Source organism: Pristis pectinata, chromosome 21 (assembly GCF_009764475.1).
Source record: "Pristis pectinata isolate sPriPec2 chromosome 21, sPriPec2.1.pri, whole genome shotgun sequence".
NCBI classification, from domain to species: Eukaryota; Metazoa; Chordata; class Chondrichthyes; order Rhinopristiformes; family Pristidae; genus Pristis; species Pristis pectinata.
This window is the reverse complement of record NC_067425.1, coordinates 21,467,328-21,495,188: the sequence shown is the minus strand read 5'-3', so window position 1 is coordinate 21,495,188 and position 27,861 is coordinate 21,467,328. Positions and strand designations below refer to the sequence as shown.

Sequence of the window (27,861 nt, the reverse complement as noted above, 5' to 3'; positions counted from 1 at the left end):
ATAATCCTCCTCTATTCACCTTTCTTGTTTTCTTTAATATGTTGAGAATTTTGATCAAATTGTCCCTCAACCTACTAAATTCCAGGGAACATAATCCTATTTTGTGTTAGGAAGGCTAGCCATTTTTTTTGCTCTCTGTAGCCCAATATTACAGTTGCACTTCAAATAACTTGGGTGCCTTTTCAGAAACTTAGTGCCTTCCTGATCTGATTGGATCTGCGTTAACAAGGTGGCTCTTATAAATTAATCTAGTGTTATATGTTGGATTTAAAACAAACATTTAGTTGATTAGATAAGGTTTCATTCCATTGTATACTTTTTCTCATCATGTCATCTGTTTGTTTCCAGGTACCTGAGGAAAATATCAACAGTGTGATTAATGCTCTTCAAGTAAGCCAGAACAAGAAGCATTAGATGGGAAACCAAGATTCTGCCATTTCTTCCTCGCACGGTATTTGAAGCTGAGCCTAGGTTTGAAGAAGAATCCTTCAGGTGTTTGTTAACTAGCAGAGAGCTTGTTTTCTTGGCGAGCTGTTGGCTTACTGAAGTCGTTCCCAAAGTGAATGTTACCATTGTGTTCTTTGTGTGAACCGTGTCACATTGTACTGGTAAAGTCAAACCACTTTCGACTGATATTTACCACCTGCCCCAACGCCATCTCAACACCACTGTGAAAGAGCTGTGGTGATTGACTGTTGTTTTGTGAATTGGTTGGGTTAGTTTTTAAGATACATCATGTAGTAAAGTTGATTTCTGGGGGCTGTAAGGTGGCTAATTAAGTCTAGGAGTGTTCTGATCTGTAGGGTATTGGGTATGGTTACAAGGCAGTAATCCAGTCCTGGAGCAAGTTCACATGGTGCCATTAACTGCAAGGGTAACATTGGAATCCTTTTCAGATCTCAGGTCACTATCTGACAGCTGTTACTTGTTTGGGAGCATGTTTTCTTCATTTCATCTGGAAATTTCATTCAGTGGGCTGTCTGCTCTCACCACCATCCACACGATCCCCTGCAACACAGGTCAATGGGCAATGCCACACGTGCTGTTGTGGCCCCATTATTACTGATTCCTCAAGTACCAATCTGGCTGGGAAGGTCCTAGCCAAACATCACAGAAGCATTAACTGTGTATCACGCCTGTGTTTTGGTCCTTTGTTCTCCCAGTGTCATGGTAACCACTGAAAATGCTCATTATAAAGGATTGACATCAGTATAATTGAGGCAAATGTCCGAGCAGCATGCTTTGCCCCTGTAAGAGGGCTGGCTTTCTACAGACATACTGATGAATGGCAAATTCCACCAAGGGATGGTCAATTCCCTTTCAAATAATATCCACTACTTTATACATAAACCTGGACAAGTTATGTTCTTTACTGAATTTTTCTTTCAATGACGCCCCTAAATTTGGAGATAGAACTGCTGGGATCTAAGGACAGGATCATATCCTTGCTTTTAAAGTGCAGGGAGAAAGATTCCAACACAGTCATTTAGGTTTCCAAATAAGAATTCCAACTGTCAGTCTAACTTGCCATTTTAAATAGAGCTACGCTCCATTAGGATTGCCCCATCTCTGGATTAACATATTTCAAGCCAATAATGATGTAGCATTAAGATAAGTCTTTAATATTTCTTTTCTGGAGTTAGGGTTCAAGAGAGGCATCAGAATGAATCATGCATCATCCATTGCAGAGTTCTGAAAAAGGGGAAAAGGCAAACTTCTTTGAAGGAAAAATAAAAAAATAAACAGCTTTCCAGTATTATTGCAGGTCCCATCTTTAGAAATGGCAAGAAATAACATTATAATTGAAGTCACAGTGGCTTGGGGCTTTTATTAATTTACAATTCATTGTACCTGCTGTTTTAATATCTCAGCCCTTCATTTATCTCTTCAAGGCTGACCTCAATTTTCCTTTACCGTGTATGAAGATGTTAAAAGCAGAGAACATTTTTATTGTTCTATTTGCCCTTTTTATTCTGCAATTGGTGGTATATTTTATTGATTTCTCTTTTTTAATAGGTAGCACCAAATCTGGCGCTTTTATCTCCATGACAATAGTTACATTTTCTGATACTTTAATAGGTGCCACCTGCCCGTAAGGAGCAGAGAGAATGTAGTGCTATTTATATTTTGTATACTAATTTGCACACAGTTGCCTGAATGCCCTTGAATGATAACTTGATCATCCTTACCTGATAGAGGTGACCCCCTTCATCTATCATTTCCTTATCTTCTGTGTAATTTATACACACTTTGTGAAGTAAATAGGACTTAACTATTTTGTACTCCTTCATTCACTGGAATATCAACTCCTTTATTTTTAATGGTAAGTAGAGGAAGGATTTTGCTGTTGTAGACTCCACGGTATTATCTGGTGGATTATACAGCCATGAGAGGCAAAGGCAAGTCACAAAGCTGCCTCTCAGAGTGCTGAAGTGCCTGCTTAATCATCTATCTGTTTTATTGGGGAATATCATCAAAGCTAAGATTGTTGTAATAGATAAATTCCAAGTTATGTTATGAAACTAGGAAATCATCAAACCTAGTCTGCTTTCAATTGATTTTATTTTGTTAAACTACATTTTTAATTTCAACCCTGGTTTACAGATGTGATGTTTTATCCGTAGATGCTGTATTTTACTATTGAAGAAATGTGCTGAAACACAAACAGAAACTTTTGAAGGTGTTTTTAACTCCAGCTGCTTGTTGAATCAGTGGTAGCAACAAAGTTTACAAGCTAGTGACTTTTGAACTGTAATTTCTTGCTTGTCATTAACATATCTGTATTTGCTGTGCCACATTGATGAACCTCTTGTGTATTCAATTTTGCAATCATATTTACTTCCTTTTTTTGGTTTGTCTGGTGGTTGTTGTACCTGTTAGTGGTGAAACATTGTATAGTATATGGTGAGGGGAAGGTGTTTATTTGGATATGTGTAAGTTGCCAACCAAATCTAAATGAGTCTAAGAATCTCTTTGTTCTAATCGACCTCACTTCACTGGTATCAATTCCTAAACTTATTCCAAAACATTAATACTGTTGATGTTACTCATCTGGCATCTAACCCTGAGCTATATTTTTAAGCAGTCTCTTTCTTAGCCCCTTGAAATGGACCCTGGCTTCCTCATGCTTTGGGTTGAGATCTGAGACTAACCCCATGTAACCCTACCCTTGCTCGTTCCGATGAACACTCTACAGATGGTGTAACCTCTCTCTTGGCATTTAGACGGACACTTAAATAGACAAAGCATGAAAGAATACGGTCCTAATGTGGCCAACTGGGATGAGAGTAGATGGGCAAAAAGATCAGCATGAACATGGTGATTATTATTGATACTGCATGGCCGTGAAAAGCAGAGTTTATTGATCCCAATGATACCTCACTGATTTCTGTGTCCAAGATAATATTAAAAAAATTCCCCATTGCAAGCCACATTAGTGACAACTTTAGTCTGTCCAGGACCAAGCTTCAGCAAAAACTGTCCATTCTCCTGATGTGAAGTGCAGCATAATATTTTCCATCAGCTTCTGTTTCTTTAACTTTGAAAGTGCTCTATCACAAATAATTTCATAATAATTTAGTAATGTCAAAATGACCCCATTGTGCTTTTAATGTGCCCACTGGCAGTTTAATGGTGCTCTTATGTGAACCTGGCCGGTTGAAGTCATGGCTGATATAACAATTTACAACGTCCATGTCAAGTTTCCAAATAACTTATTTTGTCGGCCTTGTTTCCCAGCCACAGGCTTGATAGCATGAATCTTGCCACAGCCTGGATAATTAAAAAGCAAGAAACAACAGATCTCTGTAGGACTGCGACTCCCCAGTTTGCTCTTCAAATAAACCCACCTCTTTGGTTTTTTCAGTAGTCTGACTGCCTTCCAGAACTCTGGCTGACAGTGTCTTGCATAACTCATCGAAGTTACTTCATTTTTGTTTTCACTTCCGTTATTGTGTTCGTTCCCGTAAAATTACTGTTGCTGTTGGGGACTTCCATCATTCACCAATTTCTATTAACCAAGGAGATACTCTATCGAATGGGACAGATGATGGTGGTTTATCTGTATTCTTAATGGGAAATATATTCTCACTGGCCTCCTGCAGAATTGAAGATGGTGGTGCTCTGTCTCATGGACCAACAAGAGACCGATAGAACTCATCCAGCTGAAGCAAGTAAATTTAAGCAGGCAAGGGAAACTGTGATACCCCTAGTTGGAATTAAGTTCTCAACAGTTCTATCAATCTCTTATTGGTCCATGAGACAAAGCAATATGGTTTTCAATTCTACAGCAGGTACCAGGTCTCATTGCATGTTTCCTGCAGCTTAAATGTGAAGGAATTCAGAATGCAATTCAGAGTCTGCATTGTTATGGAAAGCAATATCATCATAGCAGAAAGATTTGAACATTTTAACTAGTCTTAAAACTAATATTCAGGAGAAAAAGAAGTCAGCAATGTGCTGTTAGTGATATAAAAACAGAAAATGCTGGAAATGCTCAATAGGTCAGGCAGCATCTGTGGAAAGAGAAACAGTTAAATGTTTCAGTTTGAATACCCTTTATCAGAAATGGGAAAGAGAGAAAACAAGTTGGTTTTAAGTTAAAGATTGGGTGAGGGAGGGATGGATAAGATCGAAAATATCTTTGATAAAGCTGAGGCCAGCATTGCTATGGAGATGTGCTGTAAACAAGGTCATCTGGTTGATGAGTGAATGGGAGCAGTTAGAGAGGGAGAACATGAACAAAGGAACAGAAAAGCCATGGATGGGATTCACCTTCCCTTTCAGCATTTTGAAGGAGGTGACTCCCTGGTCTGCTCTTCCATTCCCCACTACCCACTCCCCTTCTCACTGACATGTTACCACAGGAGATGCAACACCTGTTCTTTTATCTCTTCCCCTCCCACCATCCTGCCACCCAAAAAGACTAGGTGAAGCAGTGATTCACTTGTACTTCTTCCAATCTAGTGAACTGCATTCGGTGTTCACCATGTGGACTCCTCTACATTGGGGAAACCAAACGTAGATTGGGTGATTACTTTGTGGAGCACCTGTGTCTGCAGGATGTAGGATGACCCTGAGCTTCCTGTTACCTGCCACATTAACTCACCATCCCACTCCTACTCTGACCTATCTGTCTTTGGTCTTCTGTACTGTTATGACAAAGACCAACGTAAACTTGAGGAACTGTGCCTTGTCTTCAGTGTGTGCTTGTTGCAGCCTTTCAGATTCTATATGGAATCCCACAACATCAGGTAACTTGCTTTCTCTGTCTGTATCAAAACTGGCTGGTCCATCACTGACAAAGGCTGTTTTTCTCTCATGGTGTGACCTGCTGCACATGCCCCACAGAACAGCACTTCACAAATGTTATGTTCCTTTGTTTGTGTTTTCTCTCTCTAACTGTCCCCATCAACCACATTTACAGCTTATCCCCATGGCAACTTCAGCATCATCTTATCAGGGATATTGCCTCTGAACTAGCTATCCCTCCACCACCCTCTCTAACTTAAACCAACTTGTTTTCTCTCTTCCCCAGATCTGAGGAAGGGTCTTCAACATGAAGCATTAACACTGTTTCCCTTTTCAGATGCTGCCTGACCTGTAGAGTGTTCCCATCATTTTCCAGTTTTATTTCAGATTTCCAGCGTGTGCAGTTCTTCGATTTGCTGTTAGTAAAACCTGAATTATTCAAGCCTTTGGTTCTGTGGAATGAAACCAACAGAAATGGTTGCAGTTTTAGGCTGCTCTAATTTGTTGAAGGTGTTGTAGATTCTAGTCATAGAGCTGTACAACACGGAAAATTGCCTTTCGGCCCAACTCGTCAGTGCCGACCAAGTTGCCTAACTAAGCTAGTCCCATTTACCTACATTAGGCCCATATCCCTTTAAACCTTTCTTATCCATGTAATGGTCCAAATGTCTTTTAAATGTTGTAATTGTACCTGCCTCAACCACTTCCTCTGGCAGCTGGTTCCATGTACTCACCACCCTGTGTGCGGAAAAAGTTGACCCTCAGGTCTCTTTCAAATCTTTCCCCTCTCATTTTACACCTATGCCCTCTAGTTTTGGACTCTGCTACCCTGGGGAAAAAGCTTTGGCTATTCACCTTATCTCTGCTCCTCATGGTTTTTTAAAGCTCTATAAGGTCACCCCTCAGCCTCCTGTGCTCCAGGGAAAAAATTCCTAGCCTACCCAGCCTCTCCTTGTAATCCAAGCCCTGTAATATCTTGTAAATCTTTTTGCACCCTCTCCAGTTTAATGATATCCTTGTGTTGCTCAAAACATGTTATTAGGAGAAAAGCATTATCAAAAAATAATTCCAACAAGTGCAGCTCCATAACTTTCATGTGTGTTGCTTTCTCAATATGTATCAATCCAATCCCAAACTGCAAACACTGTGATATCTTCAGCTTTCCTGCCACAACCCCAACAATCTCATTATTAGTCCTATGTCCACTGTGCAGTGTATGACAGATTCAGTCAGACCTAAGGCAGATTTTCTAAAACCTCTCCAGAGGACAGAGGAAATGGCCCATATTATCTCACTGTCAATGTTACCAGTGTGAGAACATCATCTATGCAGGTAACTGCAGCACTGCTGTGAGACTTTAATCAGCTTTGATCTGCTCTTCCTAAGATTAGCAGGGGGTATTGCTGGGTTAGCTTGACAGTACCAGAACAGTGTCCTGGTTTAGCACTTGTCCCAGTTTATGTAGGAGGTGTTTATTGCATCAAGTCAATCTTACTGACTTGAATCTCTGTCTGGAGTGATGCGGGCATGATTGAACACATGGTGAATATTATTGCCAGAAAATGGCATTTAAGAGCGATAAGATACAAGATAAGAATTTCAATTTCACTGCAATTCCCCATTCGTTGTTTTAATTTTCCCACATAACAATATCTTCTAACTGCAGTGTCCAGTGGGGAAAGGCACATTCCATAATTATTGGACAGTACGTGCAACAACACTGCAGCCCTACCTTTTGATCTAAAGCATCCTTTCTACCTCACCTGTTATCTCATCACCCTCCCCCCCCCTTTACAATGTATGTATTTATTTCAAATGCTTCACACAGTTACATCATTCTGCAGAGGACCACATACTTTCCTGGGTGTGGGCCTGTATTCTGCTCGTGCCCTGACACTTTGTAGGTGGTGTCCTTCTCCAGAAGTGATAAACAATTGTTGACTGATGCTGAGCCGTGGGTAGCATTGCTTTCACCATTTTTATCACTCTTGTAATCTGTTTCTTCGAGCTATGGAATTATATTTGGTTTTGTATTTTAATGAGCTGAATTTGTCTCCAGATAAACAGGGATCTGATTCAAAGATAACTCTCAACCAAGGAAGAGAGTGCAATGTGAAATAATGTCCAATGCACTTTATTTGTTAAGTAATGCTCACTCCAGGGGGTTAACACTTCATTCTTTATGATGGGGTTGAAGCCTGGCACAGATCAGCCATGCTTGGATTGAATGGTGGGGCAGGCTTGAGGCTCTGAGTAGCCTTCTCCTGCTCCTATTTTCTTATGTTCTATTGTTCACATTTTTTTATTACATCTCAATAACTTTACTTAAGGTTGGTTCAGTTCTCATTCACAACCTATAATTTCATCCTTTATTACATTCAGATTTAGAAAGTCACATTCTTTTAACATAGTTATTTCTAAATTTTGATAATCCACTCCAAATTATAGTAGTTCGCTATTACCAAATTCAGCTGCTTCTTTCAGTATAGCAAGTGTTTTGACCCAGTTCATCTTGCACCTCTACATCCAATATTGGAGTTCACTGCATATTGGGCTTCAGATTGCAATATTATTTAAATTGTCTGTACCTTCCCATTGACCACCCTGCTTTGTCTAACTTTCCTCAATATTTCCTGTAAAGTTCCAAGTGCTATAATATTTGCATACAGTCTGATGAGCATCCTCTGATAAACTCATATTTGGGGAAGCATAGAAATATGACAGAAACAGAGCATCAAATTGAAATAAAGCACTTTTCAGTTGGGAGTCATTCTAAAATTGATTCTACCACAGAACTGAAAAACCCTTCATTGATTGAGGAAGCCTTTAATTCTTACAAACCTACTTTCCCACCATTGTAAAGCATAGCTGGGAATGAGTCCTCAGATAGTTGCATCTAAAGTTCTTAGCACTTCATGTTAGGAGTCTCCATTTGGTTGTGGCACACAGTAACATGACCCAATATATCATGCCTATTTCATTGTCAGCTCTTTCACTGTGGGGAAAATATTGATCACTTTAAAGCTTTCCAGATCACTGACCTGATTCCAATTCCAGGGTTGCTTTGGACTCTGTTAAGGGGCATTTCTATTTCCTTTTTCCTGTCTGCTCAGAGGAACTTCTCAAAATGCTATACTACCAATGAAGAACAGTAGAAAAGACAAGGATGTGCCAATTGCACATTTCCTGGGCTCACATAATGGAGACATTTGACTCAAACAATCAAGCTTCTGGCAAGGAAAGAGAGCACAATCTTTGATTGCTCACTTGCTTCCAGTTAAGGCGTGGGAGATGCTGAGGGACAGAGGTAAATGGTGGGGGACTCCAAGGCAGCACATCTTGTGACTTTCCATGTGGAGCTCTGAGGATCACTCAGGCTCTTCTTGTGCAACAAAGGAAGGGGTTTCTTTTACCTGAGGGTCTCTTTATTACTGGGGTGCTTCACCTTAGCGTGAGAGCTATTTCTCTGCGCAGATCCCAGTAAAAATGTCATTTGGCTCCCATTGGCATAATTAAATCCTAGTTTGTATTAGTTGATAAAATTTTCACCTGCTCCAGACTAATATCAAAGATGAAGGGAAAGGCTATTCTTTGCTTTTAACAGCCTTTCCACCTGCAAAGCATGGGATTGTGGTGTGGGGAAAACTAGGATTTCCAAATAACTCTTGAGAAAAATGTCATCTATGACTGCAGACCTTGATCAAAAGTTAATGTGTAGAAAACAGATTTAAACCCAATTCAGTCACAAGGTATATAGACCTGTCTACCTTTCATCCATCTGTTGCTGGGAATTATTTGTAGTCATCCATTGATCTGTGAAAGAGTCTTGGAGAATCAAACAATGTTAATCCTTTAATCCTTCCATAGGATTTGAACTTAGTGCTTCAAACGCTTATGCTGCCTTCCATAATTCTAAGGTTGGCATAGCTTTCATATTTTTGTAGAAGACCGGCTTTTTATTGGTACTTGTTTCTCACAAGAAGGATCAAAGTGCTCTTATTGCCCCAGGTATTTAACTGGTCAAGTACCCATATGTTTCGTGGCCTCAGAATGGATTGATCACCATCTAATGCCAAATTCTTGTCCAGTGTAGTCTGGAACATTATCTTGATTAAATGCTGAAGGCTGGGTCCAATAGCATTGTTTTAAATCTTCTTAAATCCTCTAAGTTTGTTTCAGTTTCAGAGGCAGCAAACCTTTTCATGTGTAAACTGTGCCTAATAGGCCATGTTGGTTGAATGTACCTGTTGCTAAAATACTGATCAATTCTGAAAGAAAACAATGCTTTAATAATATATCTCCAGCATGCTATTCCCCAGGTCTTGTCACATTCAGCAATGTTATTGGTGCTTTCTACATATTCATTTTATTTAGTCTGTTCTGTACATAAAAGAAAAAATCCATTTCTTTGAAAATGAGAAACTTTTGTTCCTCACTCATCTTGTGGGTTTTCTAACTCCTGTGGCTTATTTCCTACTATTTCTTCATTGCCCTTGCAGTTAAAAAAACTAATGATAGTAGCCCTAATTGTTGAACAGATACCATATTGTATGAATTCTCCTCTGTTTGGCAAACCTACTACCTATGTAAAGTTAGCATTGTTTTACTGAATGATTGATGATAATGAGTAGGAAGGTCAAAAAAAATCTACCTTCTTGTACAATCAGTTATCTTAATTTATAAACTAGTCACACTACAACTAAGCTACTAGCATGGGAACCAAATATTATGACATTTTACAAAATGCATAATTATGTTATTCATCTGGAAAATAAATCCAGTCATAAGTTCTGGGCAAGCTAATAGGGTTCAGCTACATCTTGAGGGGATGAAACACATTGCAGTAAACCTGCAACCAGACTAGAAGTTGATAACATTGTTCACTGTACGTTATTGTCAAGGACTTCTGGTTGGAATAAAATTGAGCGTCTCACTGTAATTTTTTTGACATATCATTAACTATGATCTTTCTAGTTAATCATTGCTACAATAGTATTCTCCATTGAAAATTTACTTTGGTTTAAATCAGTAATAATAAAGACTGGTGAAACTTTTAAGTGGGATTTAAAACACGTTTGGTGCTGAACATCTAATCATATTGCATTGTTGAGGCAGAGTGACATTAGTGACATCTCATTAGTTTTCCCCCTTTGCACCAAATGGATCAGAATAATGTGGTACTTTTTAATTTATGATGCTAACAATGTTATCTCATTTAGTTTTGATTATACTTCTGATTGCTTTGCTGCAAGTTGAAGAACATTACATGTTTTTAACAAGCTTGTTCTTGCATGAAATTGTTTGTATGTAACCTTCTTAAAGGAGAATTATATGGTAGGGTTAATACTAGAAATAGTGAATAATTACTCCTAGGGAAATAGCAAGTGTTTACAGTTATTGCAATAATTTAGAGATAGGCAATCATCCCCTCATGTACACTACATTTAATCTCAATCCTTCTACTATTTAGTAAACGGTGGTAAAAAGGCTTGAAGGAGACAATAGGTGCAAATTTCAACAGCAGCAGAGATGTAGTGGGTTGAATAGCCTGTGCAAAAAACAGCTGATTTACAACCCCACTGAAATTATAAATTCTGTTAAATTAGTCTGGTGAAGGTGTGATGGTTTGTGCTTCTTTGTGAGAGGAGTTAAAGTTTTGTTTTAAGTATGAATACAAAATGAAGAAGGTCCTGTTGAGTAAGCCCATTTTATAAATAGTTAAGATTACCTTGGCTCAGAGGCAACACCAGTTGCACAATAGATTCTTTTAAAAATGATATTTTCTTTGTGTGCATGCAAACACTTTGGGGGAGGACCATGACACATTGGCTATTCGTTATAACATTTAAGTCTAGGATGAAATTCTCAACCTTCATTTGTTATGTCGGTGGCTCTGTATGCCAACGGCTGCACCTTGGTTGGGGGGTGATCGCAGTAATTTGCATTAGCTACAGGACTTGTAGTTAGGTTGGCTCCAAATCTGATCAGACTATTAACTCCAGCATCCCAGTGAAACAGATGAGGCAGCCCTAAGCTGTTACTGGAGCAAACAATCAATGTTGTGAATTCCAAAGAAGCTGTCTGTGTCCTGAAGTTGCTTGGAAATAGAAACATCATTCACATCCGCACTGCACTAATCCCAGTATAAGTCACACTCTTTGAGGATGATCCCACATAATGTCAAAAACAGGGGTTCATTGAAGTACTGCTGATTCAATATTGAGAAGGTGCAAGGCATTAAATAATAATCAAACGAATGTTGATTGATTATAAGAGGTTGCTTTGGCCCTAAAATGGAAAGCTTGTGAGATCCTTTATTGCCTTACAGAATAATGCGTATGTGGCTGGATCATTTAACAACATTGTTGTCTTCATATTAAAGCTCATGATGTGTAGAACTATTTAATTACTAGTTACTATTTATGCGTTTTCTTCACCAAGCAAACAAGGTGAATACAAATGAAGAAGGGCGTCGTAGGCGTGAAATTACACTCTAGGACACAGGTATCAAAATGATTGATGTGTGTGACTCACCAGCCTCTCGCATCAGGAAATTGCAGGTATTTTTGGCTGTGAACTTGTTCATCTTAATGAATTGGAGATTATGGGCAGAGCTTTCATGTTCCCTGGGTCAAGAGATGGAGCTAGATCCATTGCATTAACAGGCAAATCATCCCTGATAAGTTTGAAACCTCTCACTCTGCTATTCAGTATGTTACTGAACCAAAAGAACACAATGGGGATTTTCAGGCTAACACACAGCCTTCACAGGACAGTATATAGTTCAAAGTTTGCCTAACTACATGGGGCTCTGTGAAATCCCTCACAGTTTGTATTCACTGACAACACAGTGCAGATCTCAGATAGATTATGCTGTTGTTTTTGAAGAAACTAAGTCAAAAAAGATTGATGTTTGGAAATCACGTAAGGATGCAACTTGAACACTCACTAAATTAGTTGGCACTATATAGGAATTTTATGCATGCAGTCTGACCAAGCTGCAAGGAATTGTGTGGAATTAGCCATTAATGTAACAAAGAAATTCATTTGAAATTTAAGAGACCCAACATGAAAATTATCTTTTAAAACCTGTCTTATTTCTGGATCTGGTGTTTTTACTCTGCAGTTCTTCCTATGCCCTGGTTTCTGGCCTGTTAAAACAGCACTTCAGTCCCTCTTGCAGACCAACTGGGGCATATGTTTTGAATCAGAACCGGTTCAAATCAGATCACTTCTGATTTCATTTTGTTCCCCCAGCCAATCTGCTTAATTGAAATGATTTCCAGCTGATTCCAGTGACTTTTGTAGCTGGGAAAATGTGACATGGCTGTTTCAAAGAACAAGAAGTTGGAAAGTAGTGTTTGAACCATCTGATATTTTCAAATCTTATCCCTTAGCTTATAGTATAGCAAGGTAGACACAGTCAGAACATTCCTGTCATTGTCAGTTTCAATGATAACAGAAGCACCTGGAACCTTAACACACTGAAGCTCTCAAGGTAAATAAGTTTTGAAATAAAGTCAGTATGGTTGAGAGAAGGCTAATTGTTTTGTAGAGAAGTACTGTGGAGTACCAAATGTTGCCTATTTCGAGAACATTTTGGTACTTACTGATGTAACAATGATGGTGATGTGTTCATGTTGTACAGATGTGCTACCATTTCACAAAATATGAGTGAATTTGTTGGGGAGCAAAAAAAGTTTTTTTAAAAAATGCGGAGTGAAATTCAAACAACAAAGGGAGACCATTTAATGCAAAGGAACATTCAGACCTGAGGCTGCCTGGTTGTTATCATTGGTTGTTTTTAGAACTTTTGTACTGCCTGATTTGGAAGAATTTCATTTGGTGGCAATGGCAAGATGTGAACAATAGATGTTGGGATAGTGTTGTGTCTTGGTCATGTCCATACTTGTCTTTTTTTCCCAGTTGCATCACTTTAATTTTCATAATGTCTGAATTTCTAAGTTAGGCAGAGTTCTGTCCTAAGTGAAAGCTAGTGTAAGGGATCATGTGACATTCTGTTTGAGAATGGAGAGAAGTTGCAACAAAATAATCGGCTTTGTTGTAGTTTTGCTAACCTTCTATAGTTTAATATTTCTTCAGTGAATGTTAAACATACGTGGCCTATTTAAAATCTCATTCCTCTGCCCAACCTTAGAATTATTTGGTTCCTTTCAAAGTGTGAGAATAAAATTGGTGTTCCCCAGTAATGGGGAATGGGTAATCGATCATTAGCAGACAGTTTTACACTGTGCCTGAACTTTTTTCCATTGGCTTCAAAAGCAAAAGAAAATTAGATGTAGTGTAAAACTATCAATTTGTTCAGTTTCACATGGCTGGCAAAGACCAATTTCACTCTGGTGTTCTTGCCTGACTGGTCACTTGTGATAAGGAGTGCCATGTTCTAATAACCCAGTAGATTGCAGTTGGATTTACTGCTGATGATAGGCTGTTACTGCCATGATGAAAATTTGTACTTACACCTTGGAAAGTGCTCACCTCTCTGCTCATTTATCACCACATTCACAGGAATTGCAGAAAATACTCAATAACTCAGGCAACGCAGCCTAGAAAGAAAGAAGGTTAATTTCAGGTCACTCACCTTCCATCAGAAGAGTTCCAGCATTTTCTGTTTCCCTTTCAAATTTCCAGTCCCTTGGTATTTACTTTTGTATGTTAGGTTACACGTCCTGACTATAAATTGCTGAACTAAAACTAGCCCCATAATGGTGATGTTTTGATGCTGTGTCCTTGGTGGGAAGCTTCATCTGGTAGGAGTACATTTCAACATTCTGGAGGGTACTATGGATGAATTTTCACCCACTTGTTCAAATGGCCTTAAAGTGATGTGCACACCCACCCAAATTTTTCGGTGTGTACTTCCAACAGCAGGGCTCACTGACAGATGTATGCCATTCAAAACAAAATTGTTTAGAAAATGTAGTAGTACGCTACAGCAGATTTTCCCTTTTCAGTCAGTACTGAAAAGAGGACTTCCAACTTGCTGGAAACTTAATTGCAGCTATCAATCATTTCCCATCTATTAATCCGTTCCCATTGTCCTGTACCTTCATAACTAGTTAAGGTAACATAATATTTTTCAAAGGGTGCTGTAGCATTTCAGCGACACTGAAGTCCGAGTGTGGAAGGAGTGTACTTTTTAAATGTGGATTTGTCAATAGAGTTTGGAATGCCACCTTTTGATTTGGTGCGAGCCACAGTATGAGCATGCTCGAGTATTACTTGGTGAACAAACCTGTGTGGGGAGAAAGTGGTTGAGGGCAGTTTCAGTAACAGGGTCACATCAGTGTCACCCCAGTGGCTAACATATTCATATTTGCCGATCTCATTCAAATTGCCTTCTGCTGCAATGAAGTGTTTTTGAGAAGTTAGTGATTTTTTTTCAAGTTTTATTCCTGAAAGAATTTCGAATTATAGTTGTGAATTATTTGAAAGGAGCTAAGCACACCAGCATAAACTGGAATTAGGTAGTGTTCCAATTGTATCCAATTTAGATTTTTTAAACTTGCAAGTTAACGTAGTTAATTTCTGTTCATTTTAGTGAGGTTGTTCTGTGATTATTAGAAACTTAAATATATGATGCATTAGAAGCAACAATTGTGCAGAACAACTCTTTGCAGTTACATGTTAACTTGCAGCAATATATAGGTAAAAAGTAGTTTCTTGGAATAAAATTTAATAAGATTTTGAATGTTTTGACAGTAAAATGCTTTAATCTTACTGTGGTGCTGTAATGTAAGCAGTGGAGAATCCACTTGATCAGTATTCATAAAACATCTTAATGACAGATGTTCTTGTGTACATGTGTTTACAGAGATTGTTCTGTGTCATGATTAGTTTGTCTGTTGTTTGCACAGTATTGCACAAATAGTGACTGCTTTGACCACAAATGGATCATGGCATTAATGGAATACAGCAGCGGACAGGAAGGTTAGTTACCCTGCTAAAAGGACAGCTAGTCACTGCATTGTATATTAAGGCTCTGTTTTACTCACCACTCAGTAATATTGATTGGACATCCTCTGACTAACAGCCACTGACTCTCAGCTAATTGAGTAAAATTGAAGCTGACTGGTGGTTGTTGACAAGGAATGGGCTTATAGCTCCTTCATCATCACTATTTTTCTATTGCATGTCCACATCAGCAAAGTCCTGTGGAACTGCAGATATTTGTACTTGACCAATGTAAATAACTGTAGAGTGGATATTAAACAGAAAACCTATTGTTAAAATAAATTTAGAAACCAACTACCTTGAGATTTTACTTGTTCCGTCTCTGATGTCAAGAGGCGTGAGTTTGGTATGTTTTTGTATTGTTTGTTCATGAGGCATAAGTCTCATGTTTATAATATCTTGCGTACTAGCTTAACCTCAAATTATCTTTCTCCCATGTGAACGAATGATTCAGAAACGCCTTCCAATAGTTAACACTTTGCAGATGGTCAGGGCCCATTCTATCAAGACTGAGATAAGGATGCCTATCGGCAGCGTAAGTTGTTATTGAATATCAGCTGAGTTGAATCTCAGTTGATTCCAAATTAGCAACCAAAGCAACGCTAGCCAAGCCTTTCACTATGGTGTCACCATTTATATTAGCTCTGATTTCCCTGCATCTTCAGTCTCCAGTTTCATTTGGGGCAGTTCAAATCAAGAAATGTTGCTTCATATAAATCTCATTCCAGGTGTAATTTTATTTTTTGTATGGAAAACTGAGAATTCCTGTTCATAAACTTATCCACGTTGTTACTTCTCTCCAGATTTCATTCTTTCAGAAATATCCAATCTGCTCTGAGCACAGATGGATGAGCTGTGATACATCTTGAAAAGGTTCCAACTGAATGGAACTGGGGTTATTTGTATTTCTTACTTACTAATTCTTTTGCAAATTGCCTCCCCTGCAGACTTTTTTTTGTTGCAATCTATTAATCCCTCACTAAAATGTACAGGATGTCAGCCCTTCAATACTGGAGTAAACATTCTTAATAAGCAAGAGCCATCTTTAAGACCACAAGGCTAAATTATGCCAAGTTAATCCAATAACCAAGTTAGTATAAAACTGGTCACTTGATTGGATGCAATCCAACTGGGTCACTTGGCTTAACTGGTCTGTGCAGTTGTTAATACTCCACAGAAGTGGCATATTTTGAATATAAAGGATAGGTGTCACACTGTCAGGTTAAGCTCTGTAATATATCATTTTCCCAAAACTCTTCCGATCACAAGGAGAGCTGCTAACTTGTAATAGTGTATATTACTTTCTTAAAAACTATTCCAATCACAAGGAGGACTGCTAACTTTTAATAGTGTAGACTGATGATGGTGAGGAACACAGCATTAAAGAAAATAAAATAATTCTTATTTTGTGATTGAGCTATTAAAATGCAGGTGTTATTACATTGCTGGTTTTATCCATAGTATTGTGACACAGGAAGCAATCATTACTGAATAATCCTTCACATCAAAAGATTCTGTTCTCTTTTGCAAAAGAAATTAACTAACAATTGGTGTCAATTAAGAAAGCAGTCACTATTTGTTATGATATAATATACTCTTGGGCTAGAAATGCAGGGGAAGGATATCAAAATACTGGTGACTTTCGATCTAAGGAAAACCTGCATGACATCTTTGAGAAACATTTTGTGCATTGGTCTTTGGTGTTGTTTATTGAATGTTTGAATTGCAAAGGCTGCAATAATTATAGATGGATAATTATCTATAAGGAACACTTGTGTCTGGATGAATATAATTGCTTTGGGATTTTAATTTCAATCGGTGCTTTCTTCCTATACTCTGTCACTAGATTTTTGCTGATAGTGGCTTTAACAATTATTACTAAAAGAAACTGTTATGATGACAGAAATGAGATGTTCTTTTAAAGAACATGTTTTAAAACATGCCCCTCAAAATGCAAATGTGATATTTTAATAGTGTACAACACTTTTTATTTAGTGCTTTTTGTTTACTGCTTTCAATCCATTTTAAGTGCCTTTGTATCACTTATCATTGACACATATGTTAAAAATCAAAGTTGTTTATTTTTTAAACTGTGGGGAGTTCTGTCAATTGGCACTCCAACTGGGGAGCACCTCATAAAGAGAGCCAGCCTTAAAACAAATAACTGGCTCAGCATCAGCAACATCCCAGGGTAAATTTTAGGTAGCACAAAGCCACCCTTTTAGAGTTCATGGAGGGCAAATAACCAGGAGTTAAGCTTCACATTTCACTCTGTGCGCTTTTTGGACTGGGAAAACGATTTCTATGTTCACTATTTGTTCCAAAAAAAAATTGAATTAGGAACCATACTGTGAAGAATATGTACACTTCTCATGAGATTTAACACTTCTTATAAGCATTTTCTTAAATAGTATTCTGTTTTAAGTGGTGTGCTATTACAGCAGTGCTTGATGACTGATGAAGAGCAGGTACTTTACAATTAGAATAGTCCACCATATTGGACAACTTCAGTATCAGTTTTATTTGTGATGTATGAAAGCACTGGACACCCAAGATTAAATCTGCTTAATAAAAAAATTGCTGAGATTTATTCTTAATGGACCTTTTGTATATTTTTTAAAGTAATTTTCTGGATCATCACCTACGCAATAAACATGGTGGCATACAGCAGTCCCAAAATATTAATTAAAATGTTCCTGCTGATTCCTGTGGTACACAGATTCTCAAGAACCACCGTTACGTGTTTAGTTTTGTAAAGGGAAGGGTGTGGAAAAATAATGCAAGAGTTTAACTTTTTGTTACTGTTTTGATACCAGCACTAAATGACTGGACAGGGGGCTAAGATTTGGCCTGACAATAGTAGGTACTCACTAAATCTTAAACTTGTCATCCGCTGCTGGAAGATATGAAGGCCACACATTGATAAGGTTTGAAACCACAACCACAAGGCTGGAATGTTTTTCAGAAAAATCTTAACCAGCAACAATGACAAGTCATTCTGAGATTTAAGCCTTTACCAGAAGTTGGAATATTGTTCACAAGTAAATGGCTACAGTTTTTTGCCTGACAAGAAATGTGGCAATTACTTCTTTCTTTAATGAGGGTTTGCTTTGAAACAGTCACTGATCTAGTCCAAGAGTATACTTTAAAGCTAGACTTTTGTTTCCTTAATTATAATGAACATTAAACATGACAAGCAAAAGCTTTCTAAGGAATGATGGAATAGAAGAGCTTGGTTGAAACCAGTGCTATCTCTCTGTAAATGTGAGAAAGTGCACATGCTTTTGTTTGCTCGTCTTAAGCTGAAACTGAAAATTTATGTACTGTAAGTAAAATTAATTCATGTTTCAAACAAAAGACAGTATATTTTGTACTTTGTAACGTGTTAATTAAAAATAGAAAAAATTTTAAAAAGGCCAATATGTGTGCTTTTGTACTTGGAACAATGTGTTTATCTTGCTGCTTTTTTGTGATTATAGGCTAAAATAAATAATTTGTTGAGGTCCTTCAGGCAATGTTCTATGTATTAATCATTTCTTTTATTTTAAAGTAATCATGGGAGTGATGATATGACGAGACAATGAAATGCTTTTCCATCTCTCCTCCTCCAACATCACAAGATGTCTGGTTCTCAATGTTTAACCCTAACCAGCAAAAGTGTTGCATGAGAGGAGTTAAGAGTAGGCTGTATTCACTTAGTGGACAGAGATAGTTTGTACCCACCCACAAATTCCAAGCTGCTCAAAGGTCCAACTGCAGGTAGCTGGGGGCTTAGTTTAAATTCACAGCCCGATGACAACATAAGCTTGTTAACGAGAAGCCTGGGAATTGTGCATCATCTGAAGCCTGCGGCGGAGTCATCGCAGGAGATGGTGAGAAGTCCAAAGAGCTCACGGTAAGAACTCTCCTCACCAGCCAGGAGTAATAGGAATCCTTCCCCACACCATATCCTCTGCCCCCACTTCCTCTCCAAGCCCCATATGGAGCCTTTATGCCTCCTATGATCCCTAATGACCTGAGTTCTTCCATCTCGAGAGTCCCCAATTGACCTTTGTTTCTCCAGCCTCTAGACTTCTACTCCAGTGGACTGCAGGAGCCTGAACTCGTAGATACCTAGTCACAGCCTCTTGCTTTCTCTTTCTTAGATGCTGGCTAGTTAGGTTTAGATGAGATTCTGGGAACAGTTACTTGAATAAGGCTGAGCCACTCAGATTGGTAGGGTCTAGATTCTGGAGGAGTACCCCTTTATTTGAGACTGACGCACCCTCTTAAATTCAGATGGATTGGAACAATCTGGGCTGAGGAGGACTACTGCAATGCTCCCTCATCATGGCATCACAATAGTATTACATGGATTTCCTTCCCAAAGGATATTGATAAAAGTAAAAGAAAAAAATAATGTTTGAATCTAATGTTAGGAAGTATTTATTCATGCAAAATGTGATTTAATAGCTGGAGTCTCGTAGATAGGAAAATCATCTGGAAGATAGCAAATGTTGTGGGAGGGATGCAGTGGGTTTCTATGGCAAACCAGTTAATTGAGCTGCCTTATGTGCACTTTGTGAATAGTGTGATAATTATTATTTGTTATAATTGATATACACACACACACACTCACTCTCTCTCTGGCATGCAAAAATTTGGGCACCCCGGTCAAAATTTCTGTTACTGTGAATAGCTAAGTGAGTAAAAGACGACCTGATTTCCAAAAGGCATAAAGATGACACATTTCTTTAATATTTTAAGCAAGATTACTTTTTTATTTCCATCTTTTACAGTTTCAAAATGACAAAAAAGGGAAAAGGGCCCAAAGCAAAAGTTTGGGCACCCTGCATGGTCAGTACTAGTAACACCCCCCTTGGCAAGTATCGCAGCTTGTAAACACTTTCTGCAGCCAGCTAAGAGTCTTTCAATTCTTGTTTGGGGGATTTTCACCCATTCTTCCTTGCAAAAGCCTTCTAGTTCTGTGAGATTCTTGGGCCGCCTTGCATGCACTGCTCGTTTGAGGACTATCGACAGATTTTTGATGATGTTTAGGTTGGGGGACTGCAAGGGTCGTGGCAAAACCTTCAGCTTGTGCCTCTTGAGGTAGTCCATTTTGAGGTGTGTTTAGGATTGTTATCCTGTTGTAGAAGCCATCCTCTTTTCACCTTCAGCTTTTTTACAGACGGTGTGATGTTTGCTTCCAGAATTTGCTGGTATTTAATTGAATTCATTCTTCCTTCTACCAGTGAAATATTCCCTGTGCCACTGGCTGTAACACAAGTCCAAAGCATGATCGATCCACCCCCGTGCTTAACAGTTGGAGAGGTGTTCTTTTCATGAAATTCTACACTTCTTTTTCTCCAAACATACCTTTTGTTCATTGCAGCCAGAAAGTTCTATTTTAACTTCATCAGTCCACAGGACTTGCTTCCAAAATGCATCAGGCTTGTTTAGATGTTCCGTTGCAAAGTTCTGACACTGAATTTTGTGGTGAGGATGCAGAAAAGGTTTTCTTCTGATGATTCTTCCATGAAGGTCATATTTGTGCAGGTGTCGCTGCCCAGTAGAACAGTGCAACACCACTCCAGAGTCTGCTAAATCTTCCTGAAGGTCTTTTGCAGTCAAATGGGGGTTTTGATTTGCCTTTCTAGCAATCCGACAAGCAGTTGTCTCGGGAAGTTTTCTTGGTCTTCCAGACCTCAACTTGACCTCCACTGTTCCTGTTAACTGCCATTTCTTAATTACATTACGAACTGAGGAAATCGCTACCTGAAAACGCTTTGCTATCTTAAAGCCTTCTGCTTTGTGGGCATCATTTATTTTAATTTTCAGAGTGCTAGGCAGCTGCTTAGAGGAGCCCATGGCTGCTGATTGTTGGGACAAGGTTTGAGGAGTCAGGGTATTTATAAAGCTTTGAAATTTATATCACCTGGCCTTTCCTAACGATGACTGTGAACAAGACAAAGCCCTAACAGGCTGATGAAGGTCTGAGACCTTGGTAAAAGTTATCTGAGAGCTCAATTCTCTTGGGGTGCCCAAGCTTCTGCATGGTGCTCCTTTCCTTTTTTCACTCTAAAATTGTACAAAACAAAAATAATAGACTAATCTTGCTTAAAATGTTTCATCTTTAACTTTGACTTTTGGAGATCAGTTCATCTTCTACTCACTTAACTATTCACAGTAACAGAAATTTTGACCAGGGGTCCCCAAACTTTTGCATACCACTGTATATATGGATCAGGAGGGCAATATGCACAACAAAATGTCACAGAATCTGAAGTGTTTGTTATGTACTGCAGTATACAAATCTATTATGTGAGATTGTTTCTTTAAAAAAGTTTGCAAACTATGGGACTGCTCCACAGGAAGAGGGTTTTATAAATAATCTTATGTTTTTCCAGGGATATATCCTTCCTGTGTGTCCTTGTTTTAAATTTGACAACTGTTTTTGCTATAAATGCTTTTGGACTGTGGTGGACCCATTCATAATCACAGGATGTTACTCCTAATCTCAGAATGTCTTGGCGCTTGGCAAATATGTTTTACCTTTTCAAGGAGCCTAGTTCACTGTTAGATCGATGTATTGTGCAAATGATTTTCTTTCGGAAGAGAATATCAGGAGATTTCAGCCAGGCAGTTTATGCCATTTAACTCATCCCAAAAGTCTAAAGGCTGAAGAAGCCTAACTTCCAGTTGGTAGAAGTGGCTGCAGCAGTTGCTAGCTGTTCTGGTGTAACCCATGCTCCCAGTTTGCCGCAGTGTAAACAAGGCCTAAAGTGTCCTGATAAGTCATGTCCGATGGCCAGTGACTTGCTTATTGTAATTTTTTTTTATTCTTTCACTGCTAATATCTCAATTGGCCATTTCCTAATTTTGCAAGAAATTTTCAGATGGAATGTTACCTGGGAAACTTTCTACCCTAGAGGAAGCCTTGTGTATATTTTTTTAAATCAAACAAAGCTTGTAATTTTCTGATCGGCTGCTTGCAAGTGTTAATGTCTTACACTCTATGCCATGGAGTAGAGTGCATGACTTGTTACCACTTGGTTAGGAAGTTCTCTGACAACAGTAGTATCCAGCAATAACCTGGGAAAGTATAGTGAGAAGGAAGAGGCAAACATGAGTAAAAAGGGAAGAAATTGGACTTTTAGCAGAATGTGTGAGGTCCTATTTCTCTAATACTGTGGGTTGCAGGGTTAAGGTATTTAACAGAACAGACGGAGGAAAAGACAATGAGTAGTGATTCACTTTTCATAAATGGAAATATGGAGTCAGCTAAAATGAAAGTGACTACCCTTCCAGGCAGCAGTTAACTGATTGTGACGTCAAGAAGCCCTGGTTAGCTGATGATGGTTGTAGTCATTTCTTGCACAAAAGAAGATGAAGTAGTAAGTCAATCACCCCAAGATATATCTTCAGGATTTCCTCAGTTGGTCCAACTATTTTCAGCTGCTTTATCAATGACCCTTCTTCCTTCACCCAGACAAATTTCATTTGCTGCTCTTCAGGAAATGAAGCAGACCATGGCTGCATTGTAGTAAGGTCGAGACAACATTCAGGCATCGGCTGGCAAATAACAGTCACACCATGCATGTGCCAAGCAATGATCATCCGCAATAAGAGTATCAAAGCATCTACCCATGACATTCAATGGTGTCACCCTCACCTAGTTATCACCATCAACATCCCTGGGGTCACCATTGACCAGAAACTAAACCAAACCAGCCACATAAATGGTATGGCTACAGCAATTGAATATCCAATGGAATGTGATTTACCTCACGGTATACCAAATCCTTTTCACCCTTTCTATAAGGCACAAACCAGCAGCACAATGGAACACTCTTCACTTGCCCGGATGAGTGGAGCTTCAATGATGCTCACTTTATTGGCGCTCGCTGACCACTTTAAACATTTGTTTTACCCTCATCACACCCTAACTTATAAAATGCACCGCTGTTACTATATTTTGACAGCCCCTCCCAAAGCTGCGGCCAAGAGCACAAAGACAGCAGGCACATCAGAGCACCACCAGATGCAGGTTCCTCCCTGTCACACACCACTCTGACTTGGAAACATATTCTTATATCATCCCATTGCTTCAGTTTACTGTTTGAAAGGGAATCTTGGTAACTATTTAGTGTCAGTTAAAAGGTGTCCAAGTATTTATCTTAGTAGGAGACTGTTATTTAGAATAGAGGTGGATAGGGTTTTTCTAACAGAGGGTGACGAATCTTTTGGAACTCTCTACCCTGGAGGTTTTTGAAGGCTAGCTCACTGATGTTTAAAGAGGAGGTGGATACATTTTTTAAAAAGTCAGGGAATTGAAAGCCATGGGGAACTGGCACAGAATCATACAGCTTGGAAACAGGCCATTTGGCCCAATTTGCCTTGGCTGACCAGTGGGCCCCCTTCTGTATTAACCCCACCACCCAGTACTTGGTCCATAGCCCTCTATACCTAAGTGTTCATCTGGACACTTAAATGCTGTCAGTGACCCAGCTTCAACCATTCTCTCAGGCAGTGCATTGCAAGTACTTGCCACTCACTGGGTGAAGGGTTTCCTCCGGGTGCTCCAGTTTCCTCCCACATTCTAAAGACGTACCGGTTAGAAAGTTGTGGGCATGCTATGTTGGCGCTGGAAGCGTGGTGACACTTGCGAGCTGCCCCCAGAACATTCTACGCAAAGATGCATTTCACTGTGTGTTTTGATGTATATGTGTCTAATAAAGAAATCTTTAAGAAGGTCCCTCTTATACCTCCTCTGAATTTCTTCCCCCTTATTCTAAACCCATGTCCTCTAGTTTTGTTGACCTCTGAAGAGGATATGAGGCCTGGGACGGATCATGGCAGGTCAGGCTTGAGGCTCGGGTGCAATTTGCTCCTGTTCCTATTTCTTGTGTTCTTCAGCACTGGGACTAAATCCTGGAACTCCCTCCCCAACAGCACTGTGGGAGGAGAGTAACGGTTCCAGAATGTGGCTCAATTAAACATTTTTGGAGTCAAGGAAGCAAGCGATCTGAAGATTTCTCCCAATATCTCTCACCAGGCAGGTTGGCAAGAAGAAGATTAGACATCTCAATAAGTAACTCGACAGATGGTGTAGGAGGGAAGGTTTCATGTCCCTGAGGAGTTGAGATAAATTCTTGGACAGCTTTTGACTGACACCAAATCTTTACCAACGTCCTCCCAGAGAATAAACAAAAATGTTGGGTCAGGATTTGTACCAATGAGATGGAGGAAGGAAAGATCCAGAAGGGAGTGGTTTACAACATCTTTCATGACTTGATTTCTGATTACCTACCCTAGCCATGAGACATGGTTTATCTGTCATATTCCTTTTTAGAAGAAATGAGTTGTTCCATGAAGTAGATCAAAAGTATTGCAGATGCTGGAAATCTAAAATAACAGAAAATACTGGAAATACTCAGCAGGTGAGGCCACATCTGTGGGAAAAGAAACAGAGTTAATGTTTCCGGTCAAAGACCCTTTGTCAGAACTAGGAAGAAGACAGAAGCTGGTGGAGGTAGAACTGTTACCACATTTTAGCAAATGGATACATCACTGGAGCTATGACTTGCAGTGCTCTGGTCCAAGTGAGATCAATGTAAGTAGTCAATTCCTGCCTAGCCTGGACACAATGGGTCATTTGGCCTCCTTTTGTGCCATAAATTGCAGTATTATTTATTAGATAGTGACAAGTCTTGTGGTAAGTTACACACTCCCCTTGAGAATGATGGTCTCCTTGCACACTTTTCTACTGGAACCCATAGGTACATTGTGAACCTATAAGGTCTGTTGTTGGGAAATTTATTCCTTTAAACATATTTTCACCTACTTGTCCTCCTCTATTCTATCTTCACTTGCTCATTGTTCATACTCTTTCTGGTCACAATTGGAGTTCTGAGCACTCCAATTTAAAATGTATGCAGCTGAAGATTCGGATTGTAGACAGTGAATATGAAAATTCCAAAACTACTAAAAGGAAATCTGCAAAAACGTCATTAGCTGCGGAATTATTTAAATTCCGGTAGAAATAGCAGCCTCTTGATTTTGAACCATGGGCAGCAGCTGGAAGTGGAATTAGTCAGGCCACAAAGGGCAAAAATTGCATCAGGATCTAAATGAAACCGTTCACTCAGCCAACTGTCAGAGTGTCAAGTCCTGGTGATTCAAAGGACCAGCTCCCTTCAAGACAATCTGTCACCAACCACAAGTTAATTTGGAGACTGCTGGTGGCTCTTTGATCCCATCCACCTATTCTACCTAGAGTAATTCCATCATTCTCATTGTCCCTGCTCTTTTCCTACTGCTTTGCAAATTATTCTTTCTCGAGGTCCTGTCCAATTTCCTTTTGGAGGTGCTACCTGATTATGTTTCCTGTAGATAGTGAGTTTCAAATCGAGAAGTTCTTTCCTCCCATCCTGGGATCTTTTGCCCAAAACTTTAAATCTGTGTTGCTTAGTCTTTGAAGCATTGAGTATTGGGAAAAGCTTCCCTCAATTTATTCTACCTAAACCAGTCATGATTTTGCACACGTGCTTAAAGTAGTAATCTAAAGGTGCGCCATGGCCTTGAGGAAATGCACAGACATTGTGTGGCCCAGGATGAAATGGTTGCTCTCCTGATTGCCCATGGGATCTTGAGCAACCTACATCAGAATACTTTTCAAGTGAAATAAAAACAAAAGATGCTGGAAATACTCAGGTCAGGTGACATTTGTGGAGAGAGAACCAGGATTAATATTAAGGATTTTTTTTTAATCACTTTACAAATGAGTTAATCCTCTTCCTCTCACTCAGTAAATCCAGTTTTCCACATCTCCATAGCCTTACTGGGAAAACCAGTGCCATTTTGTTAATTTAATTGTCATGGTAGCACCTTAATCTCTCATTATCTCAGATGAGTCTGGTATAGCTATTCTTGTCTATTCCTTCCCCGAAAGGTAAAACTTCCCACTTCCTCGGTCATTACTTATATTGAATTCTTATAGAATTCAGAATGGCATAGCCTTTGTTCTCTTGAGCCACTAATCCTTCTTCTTGATACTTCTCCCTCTTTGTTATTCATGTATCGTGGCCACCTGGATCCAAATCCACCTGAGCATTAGCACAAGGTGAAGCAGTAGTGTGTGGTTGGGAGCAGCTGCCACTTACTTTGGTCCCATCACTGTACAGCTTTTCAGCCTAAATGAGGAGGTAAAAGAATGAACATTGCCTCCTGATTGTTTGCACCCAACACTAATGTTTATTGGGACAGAAAGTAATCGTCTACTAAAGGTACAATGAATGAGTTTTTGAGATCATGGTCTTCTTTAAAACATGACTTATGCTTTACCTCTGAGCTGCCCATCTCACTAAACACCCCTGTGTGAACAAGAGAGACTACAGACCACACAGTCACCACATGGTCCTTGGACGAATCAGAAGGTCAGTATTTCGTTTACAGTGGTGGCTGCCTCTAGCCTGACGAGTGCACTGGGATTTAAATATGACCGCTTTTCAAGGAGGATGCTAAACTCTTATAATAAGCATCCATGCACATCCTTAATGTTCATAGTGATTACTGTGGGGGACCCATGTCCTTTCTAGCTGACCTTCCCCACCCTAACTCCAATCAAATGCCCTGTCTACAGCATTTAAAACTCACCCCCAGCACTGAAACAGGACCACTTCTGTAAAAGAGTACTGAATCTGTTCATTTGGAAATCTTTCCTTCAGGTTCCTGTCGATTAGATGCAACAAGTAGATGGTTTTGGTTGTTTATCAGCTAGTTTCAGATCAATTTTGGTTTGAATGCCTTTATTGTGCAAATTAAATAGTTTCCTTTTTAATCTAATTTTCTATCAGATTTCCTCCCTTTAGTCATTCCCTCATGGTAACCCACACGATGAGATTTACTGTGCGTCACAAGATGGTAGAGCGTGGTCACTGGTCACCCTCCCTCCAGCTGACTTCCACACATGGCGTAGATGTTAGCCTCTGGTCTTGGTGCTAACTGAGTATCAGCTGCTTGTTGTACTCCCCACTGTCCATCCCACCCACTGATATTCTGATCCATTGCAGTTAATAGAAAACTTTCTCCAAAAGAGAATACTGAAAGCTTGTACCATTTTAATCCCAGCAACAGAAGTGAATTTCTGCCCTGTGGTGAATGATAAGAGGATCCAGGTATGATTTCTTCCCCCAACCCCAATCTGGGATACCAGTTATGGAGTTCTTAATTTTCCCATTGCTGAGATTAGCTTGCTCGCCACATAAGGGATCAAACAAGTAGCCATTTTGCCTCATGTAGGTCAATACCATACAATTTAAGGTGTGCAATAAGATTACACAAAAGCATTGCTTTCAAGCAGGAGAATTACCTATGAATTATCTGCTAGCCTGAACTCTGGGCAATCTTAGATTTACAACCAGGTTCTATCTATGCACAATTCCCCAATGAAGGTTTCCACTTAAGAGTCCCGAGGTCAACACCCATCGTAAAACCCACAAGATCTGTGCTAAAATAGCACAGCAAACTGAAAAATTGGAAATAATTGAAACAGTCTGTTCAAATGGCTTGATAAATTCCAGTAATAATGGCTCTTGACTGCCAGATGCACTGCATTTAATCCTGTTTAGTTGACTCCTATAATCTCATTTAAAACAT

At 39.2% G+C, this 27,861-nt stretch overlaps 1 protein-coding gene across 2 annotated transcripts in view; it reads left to right on the top strand.

Moving 5' to 3' along the window:
• LOC127581340 (cytosolic arginine sensor for mTORC1 subunit 2) overlaps nucleotides 1–18,705 on the top strand; it is a 146,162-nt gene extending 127,457 nt beyond the window's left edge. The window contains exons 9-10 of one of the 2 annotated variants that reach the window (XM_052035661.1): nucleotides 349–451; nucleotides 2,625–18,705. In XM_052035661.1, the coding sequence (XP_051891621.1) occupies nucleotides 349–414 (66 nt within the window). In that variant the 3' untranslated portion in view covers nucleotides 415–451; nucleotides 2,625–18,705. Of the gene's footprint in view, nucleotides 1–348 lie in introns of both variants that reach the window. The other variant, XM_052035659.1, reaches the window with a different exon arrangement.
• The last annotated feature ends 9,156 nt before the right edge of the window (nucleotides 18,706–27,861 follow it).